The 24,692-nt window shown below is 53.5% G+C and overlaps 9 protein-coding genes across 10 annotated transcripts; 4 read left to right on the plus strand and 5 right to left on the minus strand.

Annotated features, from left to right (window-relative positions):
* Window positions 1-1,066: 1,066 nt before the first annotated feature.
* On the minus strand, window positions 1,067-2,408 carry PV09_05983 (uncharacterized protein). Its single transcript, XM_016359557.1, has 4 exons — window positions 2,274-2,408; window positions 2,014-2,221; window positions 1,639-1,954; window positions 1,067-1,585 (listed from the first exon to the last, which is right to left on the minus strand). The coding sequence occupies exons 2-4, from the start codon at window positions 2,202-2,204 to the stop codon at window positions 1,124-1,126; spliced, it is 969 nt and encodes a 322-aa protein (XP_016212806.1). The 5' UTR covers window positions 2,205-2,221; window positions 2,274-2,408; the 3' UTR covers window positions 1,067-1,123.
* A 378-nt stretch (window positions 2,409-2,786) lies between these two features.
* Window positions 2,787-4,788, minus strand: PV09_05984 (uncharacterized protein). The gene has a single exon (XM_016359558.1). It carries the CDS (start codon window positions 3,584-3,586, stop codon window positions 2,915-2,917), a length of 672 nt encoding a protein of 223 aa, XP_016212807.1. The 5' UTR covers window positions 3,587-4,788; the 3' UTR covers window positions 2,787-2,914.
* An 881-nt stretch (window positions 4,789-5,669) lies between these two features.
* Window positions 5,670-6,954, minus strand: PV09_05985 (uncharacterized protein). Its single transcript, XM_016359559.1, has one exon. It carries the CDS (start codon window positions 6,638-6,640, stop codon window positions 6,011-6,013), a length of 630 nt encoding a protein of 209 aa, XP_016212808.1. The 5' UTR covers window positions 6,641-6,954; the 3' UTR covers window positions 5,670-6,010.
* Window positions 6,955-7,200: 246 nt separating this feature from the next.
* PV09_05986 (uncharacterized protein) lies at window positions 7,201-11,258 on the plus strand. Its single transcript, XM_016359560.1, has 4 exons — window positions 7,201-8,105; window positions 8,167-8,235; window positions 8,296-10,268; window positions 10,322-11,258. Exons 1-4 carry the CDS (start codon window positions 7,824-7,826, stop codon window positions 10,416-10,418), a joined length of 2,421 nt encoding a protein of 806 aa, XP_016212809.1. The 5' UTR covers window positions 7,201-7,823; the 3' UTR covers window positions 10,419-11,258.
* An 11-nt stretch (window positions 11,259-11,269) lies between these two features.
* On the minus strand, window positions 11,270-14,037 carry PV09_05987 (uncharacterized protein). Its single transcript, XM_016359561.1, has 3 exons — window positions 13,352-14,037; window positions 13,019-13,294; window positions 11,270-12,968 (listed from the first exon to the last, which is right to left on the minus strand). Exons 1-3 carry the CDS (start codon window positions 13,892-13,894, stop codon window positions 11,730-11,732), a joined length of 2,058 nt encoding a protein of 685 aa, XP_016212810.1. The 5' UTR covers window positions 13,895-14,037; the 3' UTR covers window positions 11,270-11,729.
* A 42-nt stretch (window positions 14,038-14,079) lies between these two features.
* On the plus strand, window positions 14,080-15,461 carry PV09_05988 (uncharacterized protein). Its single transcript, XM_016359562.1, has one exon. The coding sequence runs from the start codon at window positions 14,173-14,175 to the stop codon at window positions 15,286-15,288; it is 1,116 nt and encodes a 371-aa protein (XP_016212811.1). The 5' UTR covers window positions 14,080-14,172; the 3' UTR covers window positions 15,289-15,461.
* A 1,262-nt stretch (window positions 15,462-16,723) lies between these two features.
* PV09_05989 lies at window positions 16,724-18,224 on the plus strand. Of its 2 annotated transcripts, XM_016359563.1 has the most exons (5): window positions 16,751-16,961; window positions 17,057-17,082; window positions 17,213-17,235; window positions 17,330-17,780; window positions 17,889-18,224. In XM_016359563.1, the coding sequence occupies exons 1-5, from the start codon at window positions 16,898-16,900 to the stop codon at window positions 17,979-17,981; spliced, it is 657 nt and encodes a 218-aa protein (XP_016212812.1). In that variant the 5' UTR covers window positions 16,751-16,897; the 3' UTR covers window positions 17,982-18,224. The 2 variants fall into 2 exon arrangements, with proteins under 2 accessions (XP_016212813.1, XP_016212812.1); XM_016359564.1 differs by having other exon boundaries at window positions 16,724-17,780.
* A 442-nt stretch (window positions 18,225-18,666) lies between these two features.
* On the plus strand, window positions 18,667-22,315 carry PV09_05990 (uncharacterized protein). Its single transcript, XM_016359565.1, has 3 exons — window positions 18,667-20,101; window positions 20,155-21,130; window positions 21,191-22,315. Exons 1-3 carry the CDS (start codon window positions 19,008-19,010, stop codon window positions 21,695-21,697), a joined length of 2,577 nt encoding a protein of 858 aa, XP_016212814.1. The 5' UTR covers window positions 18,667-19,007; the 3' UTR covers window positions 21,698-22,315.
* A 427-nt stretch (window positions 22,316-22,742) lies between these two features.
* PV09_05991 (uncharacterized protein) lies at window positions 22,743-24,375 on the minus strand. Its single transcript, XM_016359566.1, has 3 exons — window positions 24,083-24,375; window positions 23,929-24,027; window positions 22,743-23,876 (listed from the first exon to the last, which is right to left on the minus strand). Exons 1-3 carry the CDS (start codon window positions 24,277-24,279, stop codon window positions 22,907-22,909), a joined length of 1,266 nt encoding a protein of 421 aa, XP_016212815.1. The 5' UTR covers window positions 24,280-24,375; the 3' UTR covers window positions 22,743-22,906.
* Window positions 24,376-24,692: the final 317 nt, after the last annotated feature.

Below are 24,692 nucleotides of genomic sequence, written 5' to 3' on the forward strand. Positions count from 1 at the left end.
TGGGAGGACTTGTCATGAGGGGAGCAGAGCAGCCTTGCCGGTTCACGAGCGAGACAGACGCGACGAGGACCGGGAGACAAGCAAGACGGGAAAACGTGGAACCCAAAGGCCTCGCGGCGCAGTCGTCACGAGAGAAACATATGATCGCTCGTCCATCTCGTAACACCGCTTCAGCGGCTGACAAAGGACGAACCAGCACACAACGTCGGATCAAGAAGCTCTGCGCACTCTGATGGAGGCGCACGTCTGCCTGACGTAATGAGTCACGTCCGTCCGCGATTTCTGCCGAATAAGCAAGACGCATGTACGTTCTCGTTATTCGTCGCGGCGAAACTCGCCATCAGGTGGTTTGTTTGCGTTGAAGGGGGACGTGGGTGCGCACCGAGCTCGCATGTCGAGGCTTCGAACAGAACGAAGCTGGGCTGGCCAGCAGATCATCGGCCACAGCTCGAACCGTTCCGAGGCCGTCGCCATTCGCCTGAAGTCGCCGCGAACCCTACGAGTCACAAGCCAAGTGAGGCAGTGTAGATTGTATCGCCCAGCTCTTCCTGCTGGCTCTTCTCTGCCGCGTTCCTAGGCAAGAAGCCGGCAAAAGGCGCCAGCGTGTTGAGGACGCTTTGATCTAATCAGATGAGAGAGAGAGTGGTCTGGATTGCCTAAAGATTCATCACACAACACTGCACACTTTTACGGTTGTAGAAACCGTACGATCTCCCTTGCCAATGATGATTTACCTTCCTTTTCCGGCCGGTCGAGACCGATGATTCGTCGGCTCTGTATGCGGATCCAAACGATCGAGCGCCTGCGACGCCGCGTAGTCACACCACGGAGAACTCTCGTCTCCAGCACGTACGCCTCATACTCCTTTGCCTAGCCGAGTCCGAGAGGACATAAGCCAACTAGACCTAATCAGGATGAAATGAAAGAACGGACTCGTTGGAATAATCTTTTTGGTTGCTTAGGGTATCTGAGTCATCTTTGTACATCACGTCGAGAAATGCCATCCTCAAGAGAGCTTGCTCGCGGAAAAAACGTGCCCTCAAGCAGTCGCGATCGACAATGTGGATCCGAACGAGAGTACAACAACACCTATCCTCTTGAGGGCAGACCTATACGTGCTTTTCTACGGCAAAATCCCTCCCCGCACCTCTCGTGTGCCGTTGTTCATGCTCGACTTGTCCTGCAACTCCGTCGTATCGCTGTCTTCCCTCAACTCCTGCATCGACCGCCGAGATTTGCGGCCAAGTTTGCTCAAGTACCGCCGCGGCGGTTGATCGATCCTGTCGTTTGAGGCCACCGGCGTTCCTTGGAAGCAGCTCGCGATGCCCTTCTTTCGATGCTGTGGTCCGCTGATGGTGACTGTGTAGCCAAATCCATCCAGCCCGATACCCTCAAGGTCGTACTGATATCGCGTCGGAGGTACCCAGCCCTCTTCGACGTGCGTCGCATGCTTGGAATCGTGACTGCCCGCGCTGCTTCGATTCTTCCGAAATCTTGACGAGTTGGATTGCGTTTGTATGCCTGGTTCTTCTCTCCAAAACACTCGACCTACGAAAGACCGTAAAGCTGGTGCACACGCACATATCTAGGGAGTGTTAGCAAGAATGGCTTCGATTCTTGTCCAATCGCCGTGCGCACCATAGCAGTACAGATCTCGACCTCGCTGCAGATCCAGTGCGGACTTGCGTACCACGTCAGGTCGTCGCTGTTGAAGAGTTTCCACACGTAATACGTCCTGACTGTACCAACAACGCTAACTAGAAAGCCGAGGCATAGCAATAACATCACAGTTCTTCTCTGTCGCTTGTCCATGTCCAGCGACATGACTACGGGGATTGGTAGCGCAGCAACCAGTGCTTCAGCAAACGTATTCAAAGAAGCCATAGCTACGTTGGCATACGTTTCGTTAATGCAGTATCCTGTGCCAGGCCACTGAAAATATTGAGCAGGATCGCTGCTATGATGTCAACCAAGTTGCTAAAAGGAGTTTCAAGAAGGCATAGGTCTACTCACGCGCAATCGAAGATTATGGTGCCTAGATAGGACAGCAAGATTCCGATATTGAAGAACGTTGCTGCGTGAAGAACCCACTTGTACATGCCACGATGGAGAATGTCGATATGGCTGAGCAAACGATAATACAAAGCGAGCAGAGCGAATCGAATAAAGCTCGCGGCGACCGCCCAGAAGAGCTTAGCTGCCATCACTGTCTTTGCCCCAGCTGCATAAGATCAGTTTGGGAATGCACATCAAGGGACGTTGTGGGCACTCACGGACGAGGTTTTCGATATGAAGCGCATCCCAAAAATGACGGTCCCATTCATACTGTGGTCGATTGTTAGCCTAAAGTGCACGCGTTCGCTAGAACTAAGGATCTGGAAGGTTAGGTTCGCCATTCTCCCAAACCAATGTTACTATGGGTCCTTTAACTTTTGAATAGCAAAAAAGGCGAAAGAGAGAAGAAAAAAAACAAGTGGAGAGCACCAACTGCAACAAAGTAAGCGCATGCACGGTTGGTCCAGTAAGACATTCGACAACATACCATGAGAATAGCCCCAAAACACCGTCCCTAGATCCCCCATCATACATAACCACCCAAAGCAGAGAAAGTAGTCATCGATACCAACCCAGCGTCGCTGGAAAACTCGAAGGTAAAGCCTAAACCAGACTGCAGCCGTGGCCAAGGCCGCAAAGATGCTATTGATGATATATACCTCATTACCTCTTAACGGCGGCTGGATTTTACCATTCGGGTCAGCCTCCAAAGGATTTTTCTTATGTACCACAACAGGGAGAATCAGCGGTACAGATCACCAAGTACGTACATCGACCAGATTTGGAGGAGGCCACTTCGCAACCTCGTCTGGATGTGCAAAACGCATCTTTTGAGAAGGGAAAAAGACCCACACTGCCTTCAGCACATAATTATTGCTGAACCCGTTCGCACCTTTGGGAGAATGAAATACGTGATGTATACAATTATTTTTCCTCCGAAGAACCAAAAGGAACAAGAAGAAGAAGAGCACCACGGAAAGGTAGCTGGATGCTGCTGCGAGAGCCTTTCGTTTAGTTGTGTCACACAACCCTGCGTCCAATCCCCTTCTTTTGCCTGCAGTCGAGTCAGGTCCGTGAGTTGCCTTTTTTGCGCATTTGGCTCGTAAAACCCGCCCTTGCTAGGTTCGCTAGGACTCGCGGTGCCGCCATCCCCTAACTTTAGGCCAGACGTGACCTTTCTTTTTTGCTCAAAACAGGCCCCGTCGACCGCCATGGTTGATATCCGTACCAGTCGATGCGCCACGACAAGCTGGCGTTTGAGCATTCCCCCATCCAAATTACTTAATGGGGCTGATTTTCCGGCTAACAGCGCGCGAAGCCATGTCAAAAGCTGGGGAAAAAGCACTGAGCTAATGCCTGTCATTACTACTGCGCATGGAAGAGATCGCGGGTTTCGACGCCCCAAAATTGGGTTGTTTCTCCACTCACGAAACATGCTGTCGCCGCAAGGTTTGTTGGAGGGAATCGTGCAAAAAAGAAAAAAAAAATTGACAACCAGGATTCTCGCCTTATGGCTGTTCCTCTGTATCATACGGGTCCGACGCTCCGCGACTCGACAACGCCGATCCTTTCTATTCTCCTACTCTTTCACACACACAATCAAAGTTTGCTCTAAGCGCTGCTGTGAAAGCTTGTCGTCAAACCCCGTCTTTCTGAGGGGCGAAATCGGGGTGTGGACGCTAGCCATCCGCGATTTCCATTGCCAGGCTTGGAAGAAATGACTGTGAATACGTATGGAAAGACACAAGCGTAAGGTTCAAGGTCTGAAATTCGATGTTCGACGTTTACGACAGTCGCGGCTTGGATTAGACGGCATTCATGCTAGCCCGTCGTGCAAGTTACCCGTCGGAAGTGTGCTTCTCCTTCGTAGATTTGATTGCCATCATGGATTATCGTTCCGCCAGGTGTTCAATTGGTAGTCCAGCATTCGGGAGGTAGGTAGCAGATATGCTGCAACCGTCGAATAGGGTGGCTCGCCATTGACGAGCTTGCCCAGCTAGCTTCTCGACGTGTACAGCTGCAGACGCCTTTTTCGGATCGAGGTGTTCCACAACCTGGTCACTATGCCATGAGGCTCAGGGGATGGGAACCTCAGATGCCTTGAAATAGGGTGCCGTCAGGCGTTCTGACATGGAATTGCGGTTGCGTCTCGAATCGCAGGGCCTAGGGAAACATCCTCTTTCCAAGTGCAGGCATGCGGATTCAGACGAGCAGGCGCTCAATTTGTGGTCGTAGGGCACACAGGTAGTGTTACCGAAGATCTCCTAGTGGTAATTCTTGGTTCGATCTTTGCATTGTTCGGCCGTTGAAGCCTCCGTGGCAACTTATTTGCCAGAAATATGAAACGCTCGCGAAGATTGGCGGAGGTACACAGGCTGTGGAGGCAAGAGCAAAGCAGAGCTACGTGGCACGAGGAACTCTTCGATTACAACGTCCAAGGATACCTCCGGGTTATGTCTGAAGCACGACCGTGAATATTTTGCGGTCCCTCAGCCCTTGGTTCCTTAAAGCTGCTGCGAGCGATGTTAATGAAACGGGTAGATATTTGATGAGATGCTCAGTGAAGCTGGTACAAAGTCTAGCAAACCTCCTACAACTTCTTTTTGTTTTATATCTCCGAACCAAAGATGCAAGTCGTCTTATCTAATTCGTTGCCACATCGTGACCACAGTGTCCCAAGTGCGATTCGACGAGGGGTGCTTGTGCATGGTACGGCGAAGTCGGGAATCCAAGATTCACGTTCAACATGATCATCAACCTTGGGCCGTGGGGAGAATCCTGAAAAAGGGCTTAGTCCCCACAGCTTTTCTGTGTCAGAAAGACAAGCCGGACGCCGTCTGCGATCGCAGCATGTTTACGGCGCGACTGCCTTCATTGACGCTGGCTCTCCGTCTTTCACAAGCATACGGGTCGTCTTCGTCCAGGACTTGGGACAGCCGGGCCACATGAAAGGCGGAAGGAAACAGTCCACACACAGCATCTCAGCCGTGTGAAGGCGACATGCGCTGAAGCAGGGAAGGATTCAAGAGTCTATCGCGGAGGATTCGAGGTCGATCCAAGCCCGCGGAATGAAATCCACGGTTTTGCAGCAGCAGCAGTGTGATACGCGTCGCGAAGCGGGGTGAGACTGTGTGAGTCCAACAGGTGGCGAACATTAAACTAGCAAAAGGGCTATGCGGGCACGTGCATAGCCCACAACGAAGTCAAGGTCACGATGAACCTGTGTGGAAGCTTTACCAGACGACAAAAACGGGGATGCGTCATGGGGAACGCATGATTGCCGCTTCAGAAAGGGTGAAGGGAGAGGGGGAGAGAAATCACATGATACTGAACGCAGATCGTGTGGGAGGTTCCGCACAGCGAGAGAGCTGTGGCCTGCTCTCCGCTTTTTTGGAGGCAAGACACGCAAGCATACAGGTACAGCAAGCGTGTGTATATAGTTTGCTGCAACTGAATATTGACAGGACGGTCAGCGAGAGGAGAGGCAGCCAACCGAAACAGGCGGATCTGCGTCATTGAAGCTTGCACGTGTTGGATCATTGCAGATTAGGGCGACTGGAACTTCTGGACCCAGTTTGGCAAATTTGCCATGGCCCGTTGTCCGATGGCACAAAGGTGATTCGAAGAAAAAGACTCTAAGTTACAGCTGGCACGCTACACGGCAAGCTACAAGTATTAGCCATCTCTACCGTTGTGCATAAGTCAAGCCCTGCCATGCATCGTCAATCCTGTAGTGCGTGTCGAACCTTACCAGAACCGCCAAGGTTGATCCAGCTAACGTCCGGTTTTTCTTACGCTTCCCGCTCGTCCTTTGACGGTGTCATGAAGAGAAGCAGTTCGGACGTATGTGTGTCTGGTTCCTCACGCGCGTGGACAAAGAAAAAAGGGACCAAAGATGTGAAACGTGTGGAGGCAAGCGTCAGTGGGAAGCAATTAAAGCTTTTTAATCTTTTTTTTATCTAAATTTTTGGTTGAAAAAAAGAGATAGCGAAGAAAAGAACCATGGCCGGCCAGATGGGCAGAGAGCCTGCCGCGGACCCAAAAATAATGCTGCAACAGTGGCAAAGCGCAATTTTACGAAGCGGACGTGTAGCGAGACGAGGAGCAATGTCGATGATTGAGATTGGCGGGTGGACTGGACGGGGTGCCAAAGGAGCGGGAAGAGTGGGAAGCCGGTGGCTGACATCCTTGATTGGGGGTGGGAAGCGGTTGTCGCTAGGCGCCGACGTAATCTTCGATGGCACAACGAGAGTGCGTCATGGTGAGCAAGGCAGGCTGGCCCGAGCGCGAAGAGCGGAAAGATAACGATACGAGCAGAACGCACGAAGGAGCTCGAGGGAAGCTGAGGCTGGAGGAGAAGCTGAAGGGCGACGCTGATGTTTGACGACACAACGGCGGCGTTGGCGGGAGCTGGTGTTGGTTGATGACGACGCCGGTGCTGGTCGCTCGCGCTTGGTGCCGATGACGAAAGACAAACGGCCAAGTGGAGAGCAAAAGGTGGGACAAGCGAGCGAAAAGGAAGGGAGCGCGTCGAATGATTCCAGCCGCTCGGTTTCGATCGTGGACTCTCTTCTAGGCTTGTCATTCTGTCCGTACGCAGTCGCCATACGGTACCGTCGGACAAAGGAGGAGGAATAGCAAGGCAAAGAGGACCGGCGTCATCATCAACTCCGTCGTCGCAGTCTTTGTTGCTGTTGTTGACGTCTTCAGCAGCATCAGCAGAATTATAATCGCTGTCGTGATCATCAATCACGGCGACCGCTGTCCGTCTTTATCTCTAACGTCTTGGTAGTCGTCGTTGATGTTGTTGTCGTCCTCGGCCTCGACCTCGTCACCGTCGTCGTCATCGTCGTCCTGCTTCATCGTCGTCGTCGTCTTCTTCTTCTTCTCCCCCGTCCCACCTTCACCATCTGCGCAAAGCACTCGCCGTAGCTGCTCCCAACACATCTGCAATCAGCGTGGCGCTTTACTGCAAATGCTCCATCTCACGGCCTGGGCTTTCGATAACAAGGTGTGCTAGCGTGCTGCAATGTCCGAACGCCAGGCCTTAGCTGCATGGCCATTTGTTGCTTGGAGCTGGTGCTGGACCTGCGAAATGCCATTCTTGCTTTGCCTTTCCTCACCCCAAACCATCGCCGGCCCCCCCGTCTATCCGACTCCTCCAATTCATTGCCGCCCTATCGATCGCTGGGTCCCGTGTGATATCCCGTTTCTCTTGGTTTTCTGCTGCTGCTCTCGAGCGGACTCTGCTGTCTCGTCGCCCGGCCTTTTGTCGTCGGAGAAGGAAAAGCCTAAACTTAAAACCCAAACGTCCAAGAGCAGAAAAAAAAAAGTCGCCAATTGCCCAAACACGCCCCCGTCACCCTCGTTCCTGCATTTCGTCATCATCCCGGAGCGCTCTGCGCATCCTGTTCAGGTCCCACTCCACCACCACGCCGTCAACAACCTCGACTGTCGCTCTGTCCTTCTCGCTCTCCATCTCCGTCGCCTCCTCCCTCCCTCCCTCCACTCTGTTCGTCCTCAACATCATCTGTCAACGCTACGCACCCAGAGCCTAGCGCGACCGCGCACGCTCCAATCGCTACTGTCTTTTGCCTGTATAGCTCTGCCACGAAACACGCCTTTTGAAAATCGCTTCGATACTTTCCAATTGCCAGATGCTGCGTGTCCCCCCGTAGTTTCATCGTATACCATTCGTTGTTCCGCTCTTGGTCTCCGCTTCCGTGGTCTCCGTCCACACACCCACAGACACACACACACATACAAGCATGCCTTCGCTCTCGAAAGCATGGCGTCGCATCTCGCACTCACAGCCTAGTCCAAGAACAAAGGCGGGCTCGGAAGAGAGTTCGAATGCGTCCATTCGCTCCAAGCACGCCAACAAGTCCACCAACACGCTCGACACCGCCTCCGCGGACAGCAACAGCACCACCCCTCCCACTTCCGTGAGCAACCCGGACCTGTCCGCTGGAGCTTCTGAGGCTACCCTCACTCCAAGGAGACCTCCCATGACGGCCAATGGCACCAATCGATACAGTGTTTTGTCGTCGGTAAGTTGCTTCAGCTGTTGTTCCGCAGACGACCTTTTCCCTCTGACTTTTGCCTTTGCAGAACGGTTTTCCCCAAGCGCGAGTCTCGCCGCTCGCTCCAATCATCACATCTATATCAGATGGCTCTGCTGTAAGTAAGACAGGTGTGAGGGGGAGGAGATTGCAGTCGCGCTGATTATATGCTATGCAGACACATCAAAAGGTGTTGCTCGTCAGAGGCCAGATCGGGAGCTTAGAAGCATTGGGAGACTTGCACCTGAGCTCCAGTCATCCTCACAGGACGTACAATGGGCTTGTCCACATCTTTTCGCACCAGGGGAGCTTCCCCGTATACAGCGTTCCCGTTGTCGAGTCGCGCTTCAAAGCCCTGATCCATCTGCAAGCCGGTCGGAACACGCTGAGGTTCGAGTTTGAGAAGGCTCGCTCCTCCCACGGCGTGCTGCCGGGCGAGCACGTCAGCTGGCTCAACCTCAACTACATTCCTCTCAACGCTTCGCCACCTCTCCATCTAGCCATTCTCGTGGCTGCCGACTCGGAGGAGAAGTTCGACGCTCCGCCGCACCGCGTTGCGGCCGAGGGCAACGATCTCGAGGTTGCCAAGCGCAAATACCGCATGGCAGCGTACCTTTGGCAGGCATACACGGCCGATCAGATGCAGCGGAACGGCTTCTTGAGCCGCTGCTTCCGTCTTGAGGAGGAATGGCAGCCCTCTACGCTTGGCGGCTTCGAGGATCCGCAACCCTGGCGGAGCGAGGCTAGGATCCACGTGATCCGCCTCAAGCAGACGGTCGCCGAGCTCAGAAACCCAGAGTATGCGCAGCAAAACCCAAATGCGAAGGAGAGCGGAAAGCTCTTTGAGATCGCTATGCAGGCTTGCAAGGAGCACTTCAAGTGCGTTCCCAACGGCCAGAAGCAGTACGTCTCGGCCATGTTCTTGGACTCACACTGGGATCCGAACCTCAACCTTTTGACCGGCCATGCCGCGCTGGGCGGAGGCGACGGCGAATCGTTGCAGCTGGCCATCTTTGGCTCCCACCTTCTGTACAGCTACCCGATGTGCATTCAGCACGTCATCCCGGCCTTCAACGACTGCACCCCCACAGACACCAGATACGTGTGCAACGACTGTGGAGACTGCGGCAGCTCGTGGGAGGCGGCGAACGTCGGAATCGGTGCTCACATGCACGAGGTTGGCCATCTGTTCGGTTTGCCGCACCGACCCTCTGGGGTGATGATGCGTGACTACGTCAAGCTGAACAGAACATTTACCGTGGGTGAGCCGTTCTCGACCCGGACGAGATCGCCAGGGAAGAAGTTCCTGCCAAGGGAGGAAGAATGCGCGTGGAGCCGCCTGGACTGCCTGCGTTTCAGATATCATCCTTGCTTCAGGCACACCACCGACCGCTACACGCCGGTAGAAGGTGGTATCCAGGTTTGGGGTATTGCTGACGAAGTAACGGCCACTTCCGACGCCGGCATCGCCTGGGTTGAGATATATGCAGACGACGACGAAATGTGCTACGCTTGGAAGGAATATCTACCACGGCGGCCCATGCAAGGAAGCGAGTCCCCTCGCTCGGACCAGTGCCCACGTACTGTGCGCCTTGTGGAGGCTGAATTACGTGAGCACCTAAAGCAGCAGCTTCCTGCCAACAAGAAGAAGTTTAGCAAGATCCGGCTGCAGATATGCTCAACTACCAACGTCCAACTAACGATCGACGACCTGGGCAAGCTCACGGACAAGTCCTCGCTCGTGAAGATCCCCAACGGACAGAAGGCGTACCGCAGCGGAAAATTAGGCCTTGGTGCCATGGAGGGCAGCAAACCTCAAGAACTGGTGCTCGAGAGCGCGTATCTAAAAGTCAAAGAGAAGGACATCCTAGGTAACGAGGTGGTCAAGGCGAAGGTCGTCCGCTCAGTCAGGGTCTACCATGGGCTCGCACTGGACGGCATCGAGTTCTGCCACGAGGACGGCACCAGTCAGCTCTTTGGATCACGAGGCGGGAAGCCGGGAGGTGACGAATTCGTTCTTGACACTCGCATCGGAGAGACGATCGCCGGGTTCTACGTTAGGGCTGGGGCTTGGATCGATGCAATCCAGATTATAACGACAATGACGGGCCGCAAGAGCCCCATCTACGGGAACCCGACTGGTGGCTCCGGGTAGGTGACACATGCAGCATTTTAGAAAGCATTCGCGGCTAACGGAGCAGCAGACACACTCTCATCCCACCAAATGGCTACCGCGTCATGGGCATCGCCGGCTCGTGTGGCCAATGGGTCGACAGCTTTCAGCTCATCATTGGACGCTAGAGCAGCATCTATCCCAGCATACATTTGCCCGACATTCGCTTCATGATAAGCTCGTAGAACAATAAGCACTTTGCCAAATGGAGTCGTCAACGCCTCTCCTTGACATGTGCAGAATCGCAACGACGGATTTCAACGGACCCAACAGGAATCCGTGGCGCGGTCTTATCCCTGATATTCAATATACCCAGTCTTCCTAGCATAATGCCTTTAAATTTTAATTCGATCGAACTAGAGCAATACATTGAGCTAGGATCCGCAGCGTAAAGAACGGAGTGAGTCGCGGATCTACAGCATGACACACCAGCTTGGGGCGCTCATATCTCCGCCACTTTACTTCACATTCACATACCACCAACCCTGACACAACCTGTACATAGATTCGTCACTTGCTTATAGATTCGCTTTAGCGCTCATGGGAGCGGCGTGTTTTATCCTTTCACGATGCATCGGCAGAGAACTCTCTTTGTTGTCCTTTCAAAGTCGCTACAGTCTGCCTTCGCGGCTAGCAGTGTACGGAATACACATCTGGGCAATTTGCAAGAGAAAGGAACGAAGTCTAGGAGCATCGTGGTACACACATATACACACATATTTTTTAACATACATGTATGCATGTGAGCTCTTTGAATGAAGGCTCCGAACGGCATTGCTTCGATTGGCACGGTCGAGACGCGATTCTACAAAAGGATTTAAAACCCTTGAATCCCGCTTGCTTGAGCAGCATGCGAAGAGAAGGAAAGGGGCTACGGAATCGTACGGCTCTCCGAAAAAATTTAATCTAATGTGTAGACCGAATTCTTCCTTGGGGGAGGGGCAACAACAGAAGACGTGAATTTTACGTTTTATTCTTTCACGTTTCATTCTCTATTTCTTCCCGTCCCTGCACGTACAGATATGCATTCTTCGTTCCCGAGTTATCACGCGCACGTGGTGTAGTTATCAAGAAGCGCCCACGAGAATGAAGAATTAGCAAAACATCCAGTTTTGAACCCACAGAAATGAGACCGCTTCTTTTTAGGTTAAATCCTGTGAACCAAGAAAGAAAAAAAAAAGACGACGAAGAAAAAGGAAAAATAAAAAAAAAAGTTTTTTAACAAAAGGGCGGGAGAAAAAAAAGAGGAGTTCTGCAAAGTAAAAGGGTGGTCTTCTATTGTGACGAACTATTTGGCAAGATGGAGGGAGGGGGAGGGAGTATGCGAGTAGGGGGTTTTCGGTTTGGCCAAACGGGCCAGAAAAATAGAATCAAGAGGAAAAAAAAACCGGCAAAAACGTGCTGCGCGTGCGCCCGACGTCCCCCGCTCCCCAACTGGATCAATCGACGCCTAGGGAGCTCACTTCGCCCATCTCCTCCTTGCGCTGGCCGCCGACGACGAAAGTGGCCTTCCAGCGCATCTTGACCTTGCCGCCCTCGCCGGCGGGGACGTTGAGCAAGAAGATGCGCTGCGTGATGCCAGCGCGCTGGGCCGGGGCCAGGTCGCGGCCACTCTGGGGCTCGAGGCGCAGCTTGTAGGCCTTGCTGACGGCGACCTGGAAGGTGAACTCGGAGATGGGCTGCTGGGTGCTGTTGCTGACGGAGGAGGCGATGTCGATCTGGGCTGGGTCTGTGCGCGAGCGCGAGATGGCCCACGTTATGGCTACGGAGGCGGACGCGATGGTGAGCGTGTTTGAGGTGGACGGAGCTGGGAGGGCAGAGGCGAACGTCCACTCGTCGTCTGCAGCCGCGTCGGTTGCAGCGGCGCCGGTTATTGTTGCTGCTGTGGCGGTGGGGGTGGCGGTGGATGCCTGGTGCTGCTGAGGTGTGATGGATTGGGCAAGGCCAAAGGGATCGTTTGAAGCTTGCGAAGGCTGCGCCGGTGCCTGTATCGACTGCTGGAACTGGAACGGCGAAGCGCCGCGTGGCGTGTGTGTGGACAAGGCAGCAAAGGGGTCTGGTTTCGGTGACGGAGCCACATTCGGGGCCGTCGAGGACGGGCGGGAAGAGGATGACATGGGAGGTGAGAATGTGGGCATGCCCCCGAAGGCACTGGTTTGCGGAGCTGGAGACGGCTGCTGCTGCCCGGGCTGATTGAACATACTGGTTATTTGGGCGTTTGAGAGATGGGGTTGCGATGTCGAGCCTGGTTGTGAGGCGAAGCCGTTGGATCCTCCCAGTGATAACGCCCCTCCTTGACCATAGGTCTCACCTCCTATCGACAGGCCCAACAGATCATCCTCCAGCGCGTTGCCGGCCTTCTTCGGCTGCGCTGATGACTCAGCCGACTGAGCAGGTGTAGCAACTGGCTGTGTATCTTCGGGTCCTCCAAGATCGATCAGCGAAAGCTCATTGTTGTTTCCTCTCCTAACGCCTGCCCCGCTCGTGCCCAAAGTGCCCGCCGGGATCTTCGCTGCCGCGTCCAGGTCGCCCTTCTTGGTCAGCTTGTAGCGCTCAATGGTCCTGTGTATGCTGTCGTTGATCTCAAAAAGCTTAGCCACCGCTTCATGGTCGTCGGACTCTTCTTCGCACATCTTCTGAATTTTAGGGTGCGCGCTCATCAATGCTGTCGCAAGTTCCTGTTTTTATTTAGCCTTGCCCTCCACACAGCCTGCACATCTCCGCGCACCTCGAACACGTCGCCTTTTGCGTCTAAGTCTTCGCCGGCCTGGTGCTTCTGCAGCATATCCTCCAAAAGCTTAGCCTTCTGCTGCACTTTGACAACTTCTTCGGCTGCCTTTGCGCGCCAATCCGTCTTGTTTCGTGTGTCATAGCCCGCCATGACTTTCATCAGCTTGTTTGCTTCCTGCAAGTCGTGCGGCGTGCCTCGCCGTATGAGCTCCTGTAGCTTTGCTGACTGTGCTGCCCTTTCCTCCTCCTCCATCTCCTCTGCCGATCGCAAGGTCTGGTCCTCCGTCAGTCATGCCGCAATTTGGAAGGTCATTCGCGTCGCTGCACTCACCTCGCTGGAGTTCAAAACTGCCGCATCTTCCCGCCGAACTTCCGGGAACACGTAGCCCTTATAGCTGAGAAGCCTGTGCATGTCTCTTATGAAGCCTAGATCCTCCTTGTACCTTGACGTCTGACATATCGTCGACCTCCACTCCTCGATGAGTTCCAAGATCTTCATCATGGACCGTGACGGATGAGCAGGTGGTCTCTCCGGAAACCTTCTGACAAGCTCGTTTAGGAACTCCTTCGTGCTGATCTGCAGGTGAAAAGCATATCCACAATTCTTCACACAGATGTCTAGAAGGTTGAGCGCCAACATCGACACGTTCGGGTTTCTGTGGTTGACGTAGCCCACAATCGCGATGGCTGCCTCGCGCGGCGCATTGCCCTTCTTGTTGTTTATCATGTCCACAATTTCGAGGTTTAGCGCCAGGTTCGGCTCGAAATTCTGCGGATCGCATGCGTTTGTGATATACCGCTGTAGCGGTGTCTGGGGGGCTTCTCCATAACCTCCCCATCGGTCTCGCGCCGCGCGATAGCTGGCTGCTTCCATGTCGGAGGATTCAGAATAGAGGAAGGTGGGGGCGTAGGTGCGGAGGAGCCAAGGGAAGAAGCAGAAGTAGCCAAGGTGTCGTGATCTCTCTGCTGGTGCCTCGATGCTGGTGCCGAAGTGGCATGGTGGAGTAGAAGTTCTGTGGCTGAGGGAAGCTCGGACCTGGTACATACATCAATTTCATCATCGGCGCCCTGACACGCGGTGGTCTCGCAAAAAAGAAAAAAGGTTCTCCATAGCGCATTTTTGCTCTTCTTTGAAGAGCGAATTTCACAGACATGGTCAGACACAAGAAGGACAATTATTCCCGCGGCAAGAAGCCCTCTGCTGGCGCGCGCCAGCGTACCCCGCGAGACACAGACGCCGACGAACAAATACGGCAGCGTCCCAACTTCAAAGCAGCATGTTGGGATCTGGGCCACTGCGACGCGAAGCGCTGCTCCGGAAAGAGGCTTATGCGGTTGGGTCTTATGCGCGAACTTCACGTGGGCCAAAAATTTGCGGGCGTGGTCATCAGTCCGAAGGGCAAAAAGCTCGTCTCTCGCGCGGACAACGAATTGCTGGAGCAATACGGCGCTGCCGTTGTGGAAGCAAGCTGGAACAGAATCGAAGAGGTACCGTTTTCACGGATAGGAGGCAAGTGCGAGAGGCTGCTGCCGTATCTTGTGGCGGCGAACCCCACCAATTATGGCCGGCCGTGGAGACTGAACTGTGTGGAGGCGCTGGCTGCGTGCTATCACATATGCGGACACGAGGACTGGGCGGAGGAGATCCTTTCGACGTTCTCGTACGGCCAGTCTTTCCTGGATATCAACGCAGAGGTGTTGAAGAGGTACGCAGAGTGTCAGACGGACGAAGAGATTAAGAAGGTGGAGGAGGAGTGGCTACAGAAGATCGAGAAGGAATACACGGACAGGCGGATAGATCGGACCGCGGAAGGTGACGAGTATTTGCTTGCCGAGTCTGACGAGGAGAGCGGCGACAAGCAGAGCGACGAAGGGGAAGAGGACGAAGATGCCGTGCGGGATCGCTTTGAATTGCCTTCAGAATCAGACGACGAGGAGGAGATGGCCGAGCTGCGGCGACGGGTCTTGCAATCAAAGCCGTTCGCCATCAGCGCTGATCTGGAAGACACAAAACAACAGCCTCAGAGGGTCGCGCGGCCTCCGTCACCGCTCCCCGCACCCAAGCGCGGGGTAAGTCGGGAACTTGAAGATGACGATCAAGACGATGGAGCATCCGGCTCGGAGGAAGAGGATGGTCTCGATGATGAGTTCGACAACATCATGCAGCGTGGGCCCGTTACTGACCGCATTGGGATCAACGCGAAGCAGCAGGCCAGGGCACGAGATCAGGAGGCGAAGTTGGCCTTCAGATCTGCGACCGGTAGATGACAGACTTGAAATCAGAGAATGGAAACAAGAGCTATACTGTTGAGCTATCAATGAATGCCTTGCCGTGTTGATGTCGTTCTGTCTGCGTCTACGTGCCTTTTCTTAAGATCAAAAGACGTCGGGAAGAAATAATATTCTTGCAGGAGTTTAATGGCGTCCACCTGAAAACATGCGCAAATTTTTAATTTTAAATTTTTAATTTTTTTTTTTTTTTTTTGCGAGGATGGATGCCTTCAGCTGGACACTTTCACCATGAATTCTGCTTCATATTCATGCACAGAACTAGAGTTCTTGGACTCCAACGCGATATAAACGTGGCGTCATCTTTCTCCTCTCTCCCGCAAGAAGCGGGCGTGTGCGCACAGTTTGTGACTAGCGCTGCAGCAAACCGCAGTCTTGATTTTGAGCGGATACACAAATCTCAGTACCATGATTCTCAATCATCACCTTCCAGTCTATGTCAGGTGGTTATATCCACGAGGAAAGTAGACAGCTCAAACGCCGGGCGGGTTGCACACAAAGTTAGGTTTTTGGCGAATCACATGCGCGGCCACAACGCAAGTCACGCGTAACAAGAGTGCATTGCTCAGCCGTGGGTAGCTCGCGACGGCGTCTCCTAGGATTCTGTCGATCGAGTGAGTCAGCGCGAAGAGTGCAGACGTCTTTCTCAGGCTCAAAACGGCGCAGACGCTGTGTTGCGAGATGTTCGTCGACGGGGCCAAGCATGTCGGGTGTGTGGGCGGGATGATCCGTCACAACAACACAAGACTTGCAGACGGCACGAGCAAAAGGGTGAATATTTTCTGGTGCGATGATGGCGTAGGATCGCACGAGGAAGACACACAGCGACAAATCGGCGGGATAAGAAGGTCTGTTGGAGGATGTGGGAATGTCCTCCACCTGGGTCGCGCCAGCGCATCGCACACCTCGGCGGCGCAAGGAGCGCGCTGGGGCGCGCAAGACACGGAATGGCCGTGGGGAAAATACATGGAGGGAAAGAGGAAGGGCTCGCACGTCCAGACAAGGCTGCAGAACAAATGCGCCGTGCGGCGGCGGCGTGGGAGAGCGGGATTTGCGCACGGCGTGCGGGCGGCGACAGCATGGTCGAGGTCAACAATGAGGTGACCCGTCCAACGATCTCGGAACAAGGGCAGACTCAGCCTTGCAACGGCGGTCCACAGCGCTCGGAAGTCGGGCAGGCAAAACGAGTCATCCGCCACGGGAAGAGACAGCGCAGGACGGGCATCACACGACCACACGGCAAGAGGACGAAGCGGTACGCGGGCGAGGCCAGCGGGCAGGAGGGATCGGGCAGTATAATGGAGAAATCACCGCTGGCGACCTCAGCGTGCATGCCTGAATAGGCTTAGCGCGGTTTTTCGTGATGGGAGTGTTGATGGACCGGGGGGATGCGCACGTGCGTCCTATAAAACGCTGGGTAAGAGCGGCCCCGCGCCTGCGCGATCTGCTCTTGCCATCTTTCCCGCAAACACGTCTCGTCGCATCTGCTCCCAGCCCGTCGCCTCGTTCTGATTTCCGCCGAGTCCGTACTCGTTCGACAGCCCAGAAGCAACGCCACCTTTCTGTCGCGAAGACCAACATAGAAGAAATGGCCCCGAAGACTGCTACCACCAAGAAGGCCGGCGCCCCGCCCGCGCATGCCTCCTACCAAGGTATGTGCCAGCACGTTTCGCCGCAATGCGTGTATCTGTGTTCCTGCGCGCGCCCGTCGTCCTCGTTTGCGCAATTTGCTGACCTTGGCCTGAAGATATGATCAAGGATGCCATCATGAAGGTGAGTTCGGTCTTCCGGCGCATTACGTGTTGTTCGACGGTCGCATGACCAGCAAGTTCCAACAACAACGGAGCGCCCCTCAACATGAGATTGCAAAAGCCGTGTGCTGACCTCTTTTTGCTCTGTGCAGCTCAAGGAGCGAAATGGTAGCAGGTACGTACGCGATTCGTCTTGAATCGGCTAAAGTCCAGCCCCTTTGGCCTCTCCCACGCTCTTTCAAGTTCGTTTTGCTGACCAGAGCTTTTAGCCGCCAGGCCATCAAGAAGTATGTCAGGGCCAACAACAATCTTGGAAACACCACCGACAATGCCTTCACTGCGCATGTCAACAAGGCCCTCAAATCCGGCGTTGAGGCTGGTATTTTCGAGCAGCCAAAGGGTGCATCCGGCCCAGTGAAGCTCAAGAAGCCGAGCGAGAAGAAGGCTGCCGCTCCAGCTTCCAAGGCTGCCAAGCCAAAGTCAGAGAAGAAGGCTGCTGCCCCCAAGAAGGCTGCCACCGGCGAAAAGAAGGCTGCGCCGAAGAAGCCGACCACCAAGAAGGAGCCTGCTGCTAAGAAGACCGAAACCAAGGCCGCTCCAAAGAAGGCTGCCCCCAAGAAGGCGGCAGCGCCCAAGAACGAACCCGCCGTCAAGGAGAAGAAGCCCGAAGCGATTGGAAAGACCAAGACTGGACGCGTTGTCAAGAGTTCAAAGCCAGCGGTATGTTTGAACGGGCTGCTCATCATATCGTGATCACGTTCCTCCGATCTTTCGGAAATCTGATCACCAATGACTTGCTCCGAGCTTCCTTGCTGACAAGAGACATAGACCGCCAAGGCGATAACAAAGAAGGCAGCGCCAAAGAAGGAGGCAGCGCCGAAGAAGACCACGCCCAAGAAGTCGACACCAAAGAAAGCCTAGATCACGTGATGGTGATGTCAAGTCACTAAATTAACGACGAGTTCATGTGGCGGCGGCGGCGTTATGGAGGGCCGAAATGATATCCTGTTGGGATGATACTGGGCATGCGTGTATAAATTATGACGGGATGGTGTTTTTTTGGCGTTCTCGGTCTTGACATGACTGCTGCGAGCGTTGGGTATTCACAGCGCAAGTAGCATCGAATTTAATGTTTTGGAAAATCGCCTTGAGAACCCTTCGAAACGTGTTTATTTTTTAATTTTTTTTTTTTCGAAGTATATGAGGGCCGACTTCAGGCCGCTCTCCAGTATTGACTTGAAGTCGTTGCGTGCTGTCGTCTTCGCTTCGTTTTGATTGCTTGGCGGACAAGGTGACCTAAAAGGAGAGCGAAGTCACTGGGCGACTGAGGCGCAGTGCCACTCCCTGAGCGGTCGTTGAGTCTGAACAGAATACAAACAAAGGCAGTTCACGCAGGAAGCCGGAGCAGAGTAGTCTGAGGCTGCAAACGCCTGAGGGTCCCTTGCGTGGTTTTCCACCATTTGGAGTTGGTCAGCTGGTGTGTTTGTTCGCCGAAATGAATGGTGGATTCCCTCCGTATGACATAACGCCGCCAAGCCTCGACAGCGGAGTCCGAGCTCAGTTTGGCATGAGGAAGGGGACGAGAACAACTTTGGTGCCAAAACACCAGGCCCCGTCGTATCACGCCGCTAACGTCAACGCACACCCATCTCACTCTTCGTATCGTACTATCCTCACCGCGCCCATTGTTTAACGTGTACGCATTGTCCTGGACGTTTGGCTATCCCATCCTCGTCGTTGCTCAAAGATGCGAGCCCCAGGTTGATCGGAGCCCAGCGTATCCTGATTGCCGGTCGACTGATCCACACGCTGTGCAGCCACTCAATTCAAGCGACGCGATATCGTTTGGGAGTATTTGGGGATAGCGACGTCGAGCTCTGCCGCTGTCGGAAGCAGAGGAGAAGAAGTAGTAGGCTTGGGGCCTGAGCAGCGGCAGGGTACTTTCACATGTTGCACTCCATCGACATGCCTTCCTTCCTGGCTGAGGATGCTATACCTCCCACCTCTGGAATCAACGGCTCGCATTCGAGCTTCCACACTCGCAAGTCGGTTGAGCGCACCCATTCTGGAACGGGATCGTTCAAGGACGGCTACGGAGATAAGCGGGCCAACGGCGAGCTGGTCAATGGTGTCAATGGCAGCGGTGACGGTATGCATCTCGCCAATGGCCATCGCACACGCGACGAGAAGAGGAGCATGGAGAATGGTGGGCCCGTAGAGCCTGTACCCCGACGGAGCCGTGCAAGCCAAGAGCGAGAGAAGCCGGTCGGCTTAGATAGGCTCTCCACGCGAGACGACGGCTACTTTGCCAGCGTGAGCACCGCAAAGGTCCAGGAGGGCTGGTTCTCGAACAAAGTCTCGCTGGACATGAATGGCATTGATGGCGCCGTCTACGAGAAGCGAGAAACGTCCGCCTCTCGAGACGAAGGACGGATAGAGAGGAAGTCCATCGCAGATACTACGGGGCGATCATCCGGTGACAGGACATCGGAATCTCTAAGGCCTTCGAGGGAACAACCACATAGGATATCAGCCCCGCCTGCTCCCTCGAGCCACTCGGCTCAAAACCTCCTTCCACCAAACAAGCTGCAGCAGCGGCATACGCTCGAAGTTCCACGTGTGTCTACCTCCCGTTTATCAAAAGAGACAACAAACACCTTTGCAACCGAAGAGGCAGTCGCAACTGGACGATTTTCGCCAAGCACGCCCACGCGGCGCAGGAACTCTATATCCCTAGTCCGCAGAGTCACCCGATCCATCCACTCGGACGTCTACCTCGATGACCTTCCTCAGGATCCAGAGGCGGCGGCATATACGGAAATGGTCAAGCAGAAGCGTCAAAGCCGAAGAGACAGGAAACGAGAAGAGGAAGAAGACCGTGTCCTTGTCGGGACGAAGGTTGACCAGAACCACGTCAACTATGTCATGGCGTACAACATGTTGACTGGTATTCGGTTTACCGTGTCGCGGACAAATGCAAAAATGGATCGTGACCTCACAGACATGGACTTTGAAGCTAAGCACAAGTTTTCGTTTGACGTGTAAGTTTGTCAGACTCTTTCGACATGCGCTGCTAGCTAACGTCACATCTTAGGACTGGTGCAGAGCTCACGCCGTCGGCGAAATATGACTTCAAGTTCAAGGATTATGCGCCGTGGGTCTTCCGACATCTGCGGGCCATCTTCAAGATCGATCCTGCCGATTACCTGATGTCTCTCACCTCAAAATATATCCTTTCCGAACTTGGCTCTCCCGGAAAGTCTGGCAGCTTCTTCTACTTCTCCCGCGACTACAAGTACATCATCAAAACCATTCATCATTCAGAGCACAAGCTCCTTCGCTCGATGCTGAAGGATTATTACAGACACGTTCGAGAGAATCCAAACACGCTGCTCAGCCAGTTCTACGGCTTGCACCGTGTCAAGATACCGTTTGGCAGGAAGGTGCACTTCGTAGTTATGAACAACTTGTTCCCGCCACACCGAGATATCCACAAGACATATGACCTTAAGGGATCGACCGTGGGCAGACTGTACAAGGAAGAGAATCTGGTAGAGAATCCACGAGCTACGCTCAAAGACCTGAACTGGCTGAACAGCAACAACCATCTAGAGTTTGGTCCTAGGAAAAGAGAGGCTTTCATTCAGCAGATGGAGAGGGATGTCAAACTGCTGCAGAGGATGAAGATCATGGATTACAGTCTGCTCGTCGGCATACACGATTTAAAGCGTGGCAACGAGGAACAGATTCGCGAGAAGACGCTGCAGGTCTTTCAGCCGGGTGGTGATAATGATGACGCGGAGGACGATCAACCATCTGGACCTCTCACACGAACAATGTCAAAATTAGAGACAGCTCGAAAGGCCAAAGAGCTTAGACATACTTTGCGCACTGAGAAGCCCGTGCCGATGAGCCAGACAACGAGCAAGATGCCAGAGGAAATGGAGCAGAGGGATGTCAAGAAGGGCCATTATTTCTACCAAGACGACGGTGGATTTCGTGCATCACACGAAGATGACTCCCCGGGCGATGTGATCTACTACCTTGGCATTATTGACTGCTTAACACACGTAAGTTCCACACATCATCAAACTCGGGTACATGAGCGTGCTGATAAAATTTTCCACTAGTATGGCGCAGTCAAACGTCTCGAACACTTTTGGAAAGCTCTCTCCAACGACGAGAAGCAAATCTCGCCCATACCACCTGAACGCTACGGTGAACGTTTTGTGCGCTTTATAAGCGGTATCACAAAGTCGCCAGAGCTCGTTGCCCAGGAGAAAGCTAATGCAGAAAATGCCGCAGACTCACCTGACGATGCTAATACTCATTCCGCAGGCCGATTCAGCCGACGAAGATCCAGCGCACGAGACAGCGAATCTCGCTCAGCGCCTGGCGTCGGCGATGAAGAAGATGTCCTGGCTCGGGCGGAGAGGAGTGCGCAGCATGCGAGTCGCGAGTTGGAGCGTGATGATGCCAGGCCACCCGACAAGAAACTCACCACCACGAGGAGCCCAAGCGCCGAGAGAGGGGAGTCTGGGGGATTCACGCTTCCTGTTGTTGAGGAAGAGGACAAGAGCACGGGAGGAAGAAGTAATGACGAGAGAGAGCAGGATGCTGAGACTGCAGGGAGGTAAAGAGCAGGTCTTTTTCCATTAAGCATGACGGGAATGGGACTTCACGGAAAAGTTTGATGCGAACCATCTGCTTTGTGACGATTCCCCTTGCCACGTGCCAGACAATCCCGCGAGGAATCTGGCACTTTCATTATTTTTTTTCCCCCACCTTAACATGTACGCTTCTGGTCGAAGCTGCCCATATCCATGGATGGGCATATCTCCTAGTGTCTGGAAACCCCATTTCTCCTTTCTCATGTCATTTTCACACGCGTCAGCGTACCATCCGCCATCATATTTTCCCACTCGCGATCACCGACATCAACCTTTTCTTTTGAACAACTACTGCTAGCTCCAGCTTGCGAGCATCTCCTAGTGTTTGTTGTGGATACCAAGGAGCATTGCGTTGAGGGGCCCTTTTTATGACGCTTGCATTATACCATGAACTGGGCGCATGGCTGCGCCTTTCGATAGAGACGGCTGGCTTTTCTAATTATTTTTTTCCTTTATACTTTTTGTCCTCACATTCTTATCGCGTGTTTCTTGCTTCCCCTCAAAAAAATTTTTTTTTCCCTTTTGGCTTTATGTATCTATAGTTTTTGCGATTCTTGAATACAATGATAGAAGACCATTGTCATATTCGAGCCGCGAAACAAGGCGGCGTGCTCCGTTCCATCGTGCTCTCGCTCTTTCCGTCGAGTAGATGGCGACCTTGCCCTGGACCTTCTCACGAGGGCTCTTAAGTTTTGTTTCCATCCCTTTCTCGGGCCTTCCCTGTGCACTGCGAAGGCTCCTTCCTGCGTTTTTAAGTCGAGCCGTGTTGTGGGATGCATGCATATGAAAACAAATTCGAGCAAGTTGTGAACACCACTACTAACACTACATTCGCCCTCGGGGACAATCTATTAAGTCGCGGCGTATCTATCGAAGTAGTAGTCAACCTGCCTTGTAGGAGGAGCTCACGGTTGACGCCGAAACACGCCGGAGGAGATTGAACTGTCACGTAGGACTGAAACTATCAAGAAGATGAGACGAATTTGAGAGAGCAGGCGTGGAGATGGATCACTTTGATGAACGAGCATTATTATTGCTACATGATGTGCTGTGCCACGGGAACACACCAAATGCGACCATCTTAGTCGACTTCACAAAAACGCCACATGATGCACATATGCTCGACAGTGCAGATTGGGTCCCAGATCCCGGCGGGCAGGTCGGACGGTGTCCTTTCTACCGGTAGAAGTCGAATTTGTCGGCCTCGCCTCCACCCTTGACCTGAGACGTGTATGCCTCTTCCAAATCCGCCTGGATGATGTTGTACCGGTTCTTTCTGACAGCCCTCAATCCGGCCTCCTGCATGATCGCGGCGATGACGGCGCCGGAGAGCGGGTCGTTGCGTACGATCAGACTGTCCAGATCCACCTCGGGACTCAAGCTCATCTTGCTCGCGATGGTTGTAAAGATGAGACGGCGCTCACGACGATCACGCAAGGACGGAAACTCGATTTTTCTGTCCAAGCGGCCCGGACGTAGCAAGGCGGGGTCGAGTGTGTCGGCACGGTTTGTGGCCATGATCACCTTGACGTTAGAAGTCTGATCGAAACCGTCCATTTGGTTGAGCAGCTCGAGCAAGATACGCTGGACTTCTCTGTCCGCTCCAGTTTGAGCGTCGAAACGCTTCGTGGCGATGGCGTCGATCTCATCAATGAAGATGATAGAGGGCGAATTTTCACGGGCCATGCGAAACACATCACGGACCATGCGCGGACCTTCACCCAAATACTTCTGCACGAACTCGGAGCCAACCACACGGATGAATGAAGCGGTAGTGCTGTTCGCTACCGCCTTGACGAGCATAGTTTTGCCAGTACCTGGAGGACCGTACAGCAGCACACCGCGAGGTGGATCTATGCCAATCTGCTTATACAGATCAAAATGAGTGAGTGGGAGCTCGACAGCTTCTCTGATCTCCTGCTTTTGCATGTCGAGACCACCGACGTCGGCATACGTGACGTCTGGCTTCTCGTCTGCGCCCAGCATGGCAATGGAACTGTCGGCTTCAGGTGGAAGGATGTCGACCAGTGCATTTGAATGTCTATGTAGGGCCACCGAGGAGGATGGTTTGAGAAGCTCACGGTCGAGCGTTGATAGGATTCGAACGACGTAGTTAGAGCCAGTAGATGATTGCACGATTCCTGTGCTGTATTGGCATTAGCTTTGGTTCGAATGTGCCCGGACTGACGACCACATACTTCTGGTCTATGGCCTCCATAAACTGGCCGATAACCAAAGGTACGCTCTGAATTCGCTTGATCTCTTCTTGCGCTCGCACAAGCTCGCGCTTCAGATTTCTGATCCCCTATTAGCGCCTCTGCGCGTCACTTGCAAGAACACGGCTATTCGCACCTCTGCTCATCTTTTATATACTCCTCCTGTAGCTGAATGTACTCTAGCTGCCGCTGAAGTTTCTTGAATGTCGAGTAGTCATCTGTGCCTTCTGTAGCAAAGCCCTCCAGCGACTCGACGTTTGGTATCGATGAGACGAGCGGCTTCTTATGTGGTGCAACTGTGTTAAGAGGATTCTCGACGGCTGCGTCTGCCATTTTTGCGTGATCCTAGAAGTCCGGATCTGTGCGACGGAGACTCTCAAAAGCGGAACTGCGTATGTTGGTTTGCGATGGATGAGGTTGGAGTTGAGATGAGGCTCAAGGCGAGACGTATGATGCTCACGGAAACGTGCACGAGCCAAGAGAATCACGTGGAAGGCTGACATTGAACTGCTCCGTCGTTTATCTCAGCAGGCTCAGACGCTTCGCTGGGGCGTTTTTGTGGCTGACGCTAAACTATTTTGAACTTCTGCCAAGTCCTCTAAATTCCTGGACCAATCACAGCGCGCCAAACCCTAAAACCCCTTCAGCGAAGCGTCTGAGTGCAAATGGTCGCAGTTTGTTAGTACTCGCAACTTCAAAAAAGCGTTCATCTGACTATCGAAATAAATTATACATAATAGAAGATA

Source organism: Verruconis gallopava, assembly GCF_000836295.1.
Source record: "Verruconis gallopava strain CBS 43764 unplaced genomic scaffold supercont1.19, whole genome shotgun sequence".
NCBI classification, from domain to species: Eukaryota; Fungi; Ascomycota; class Dothideomycetes; order Venturiales; family Sympoventuriaceae; genus Verruconis; species Verruconis gallopava.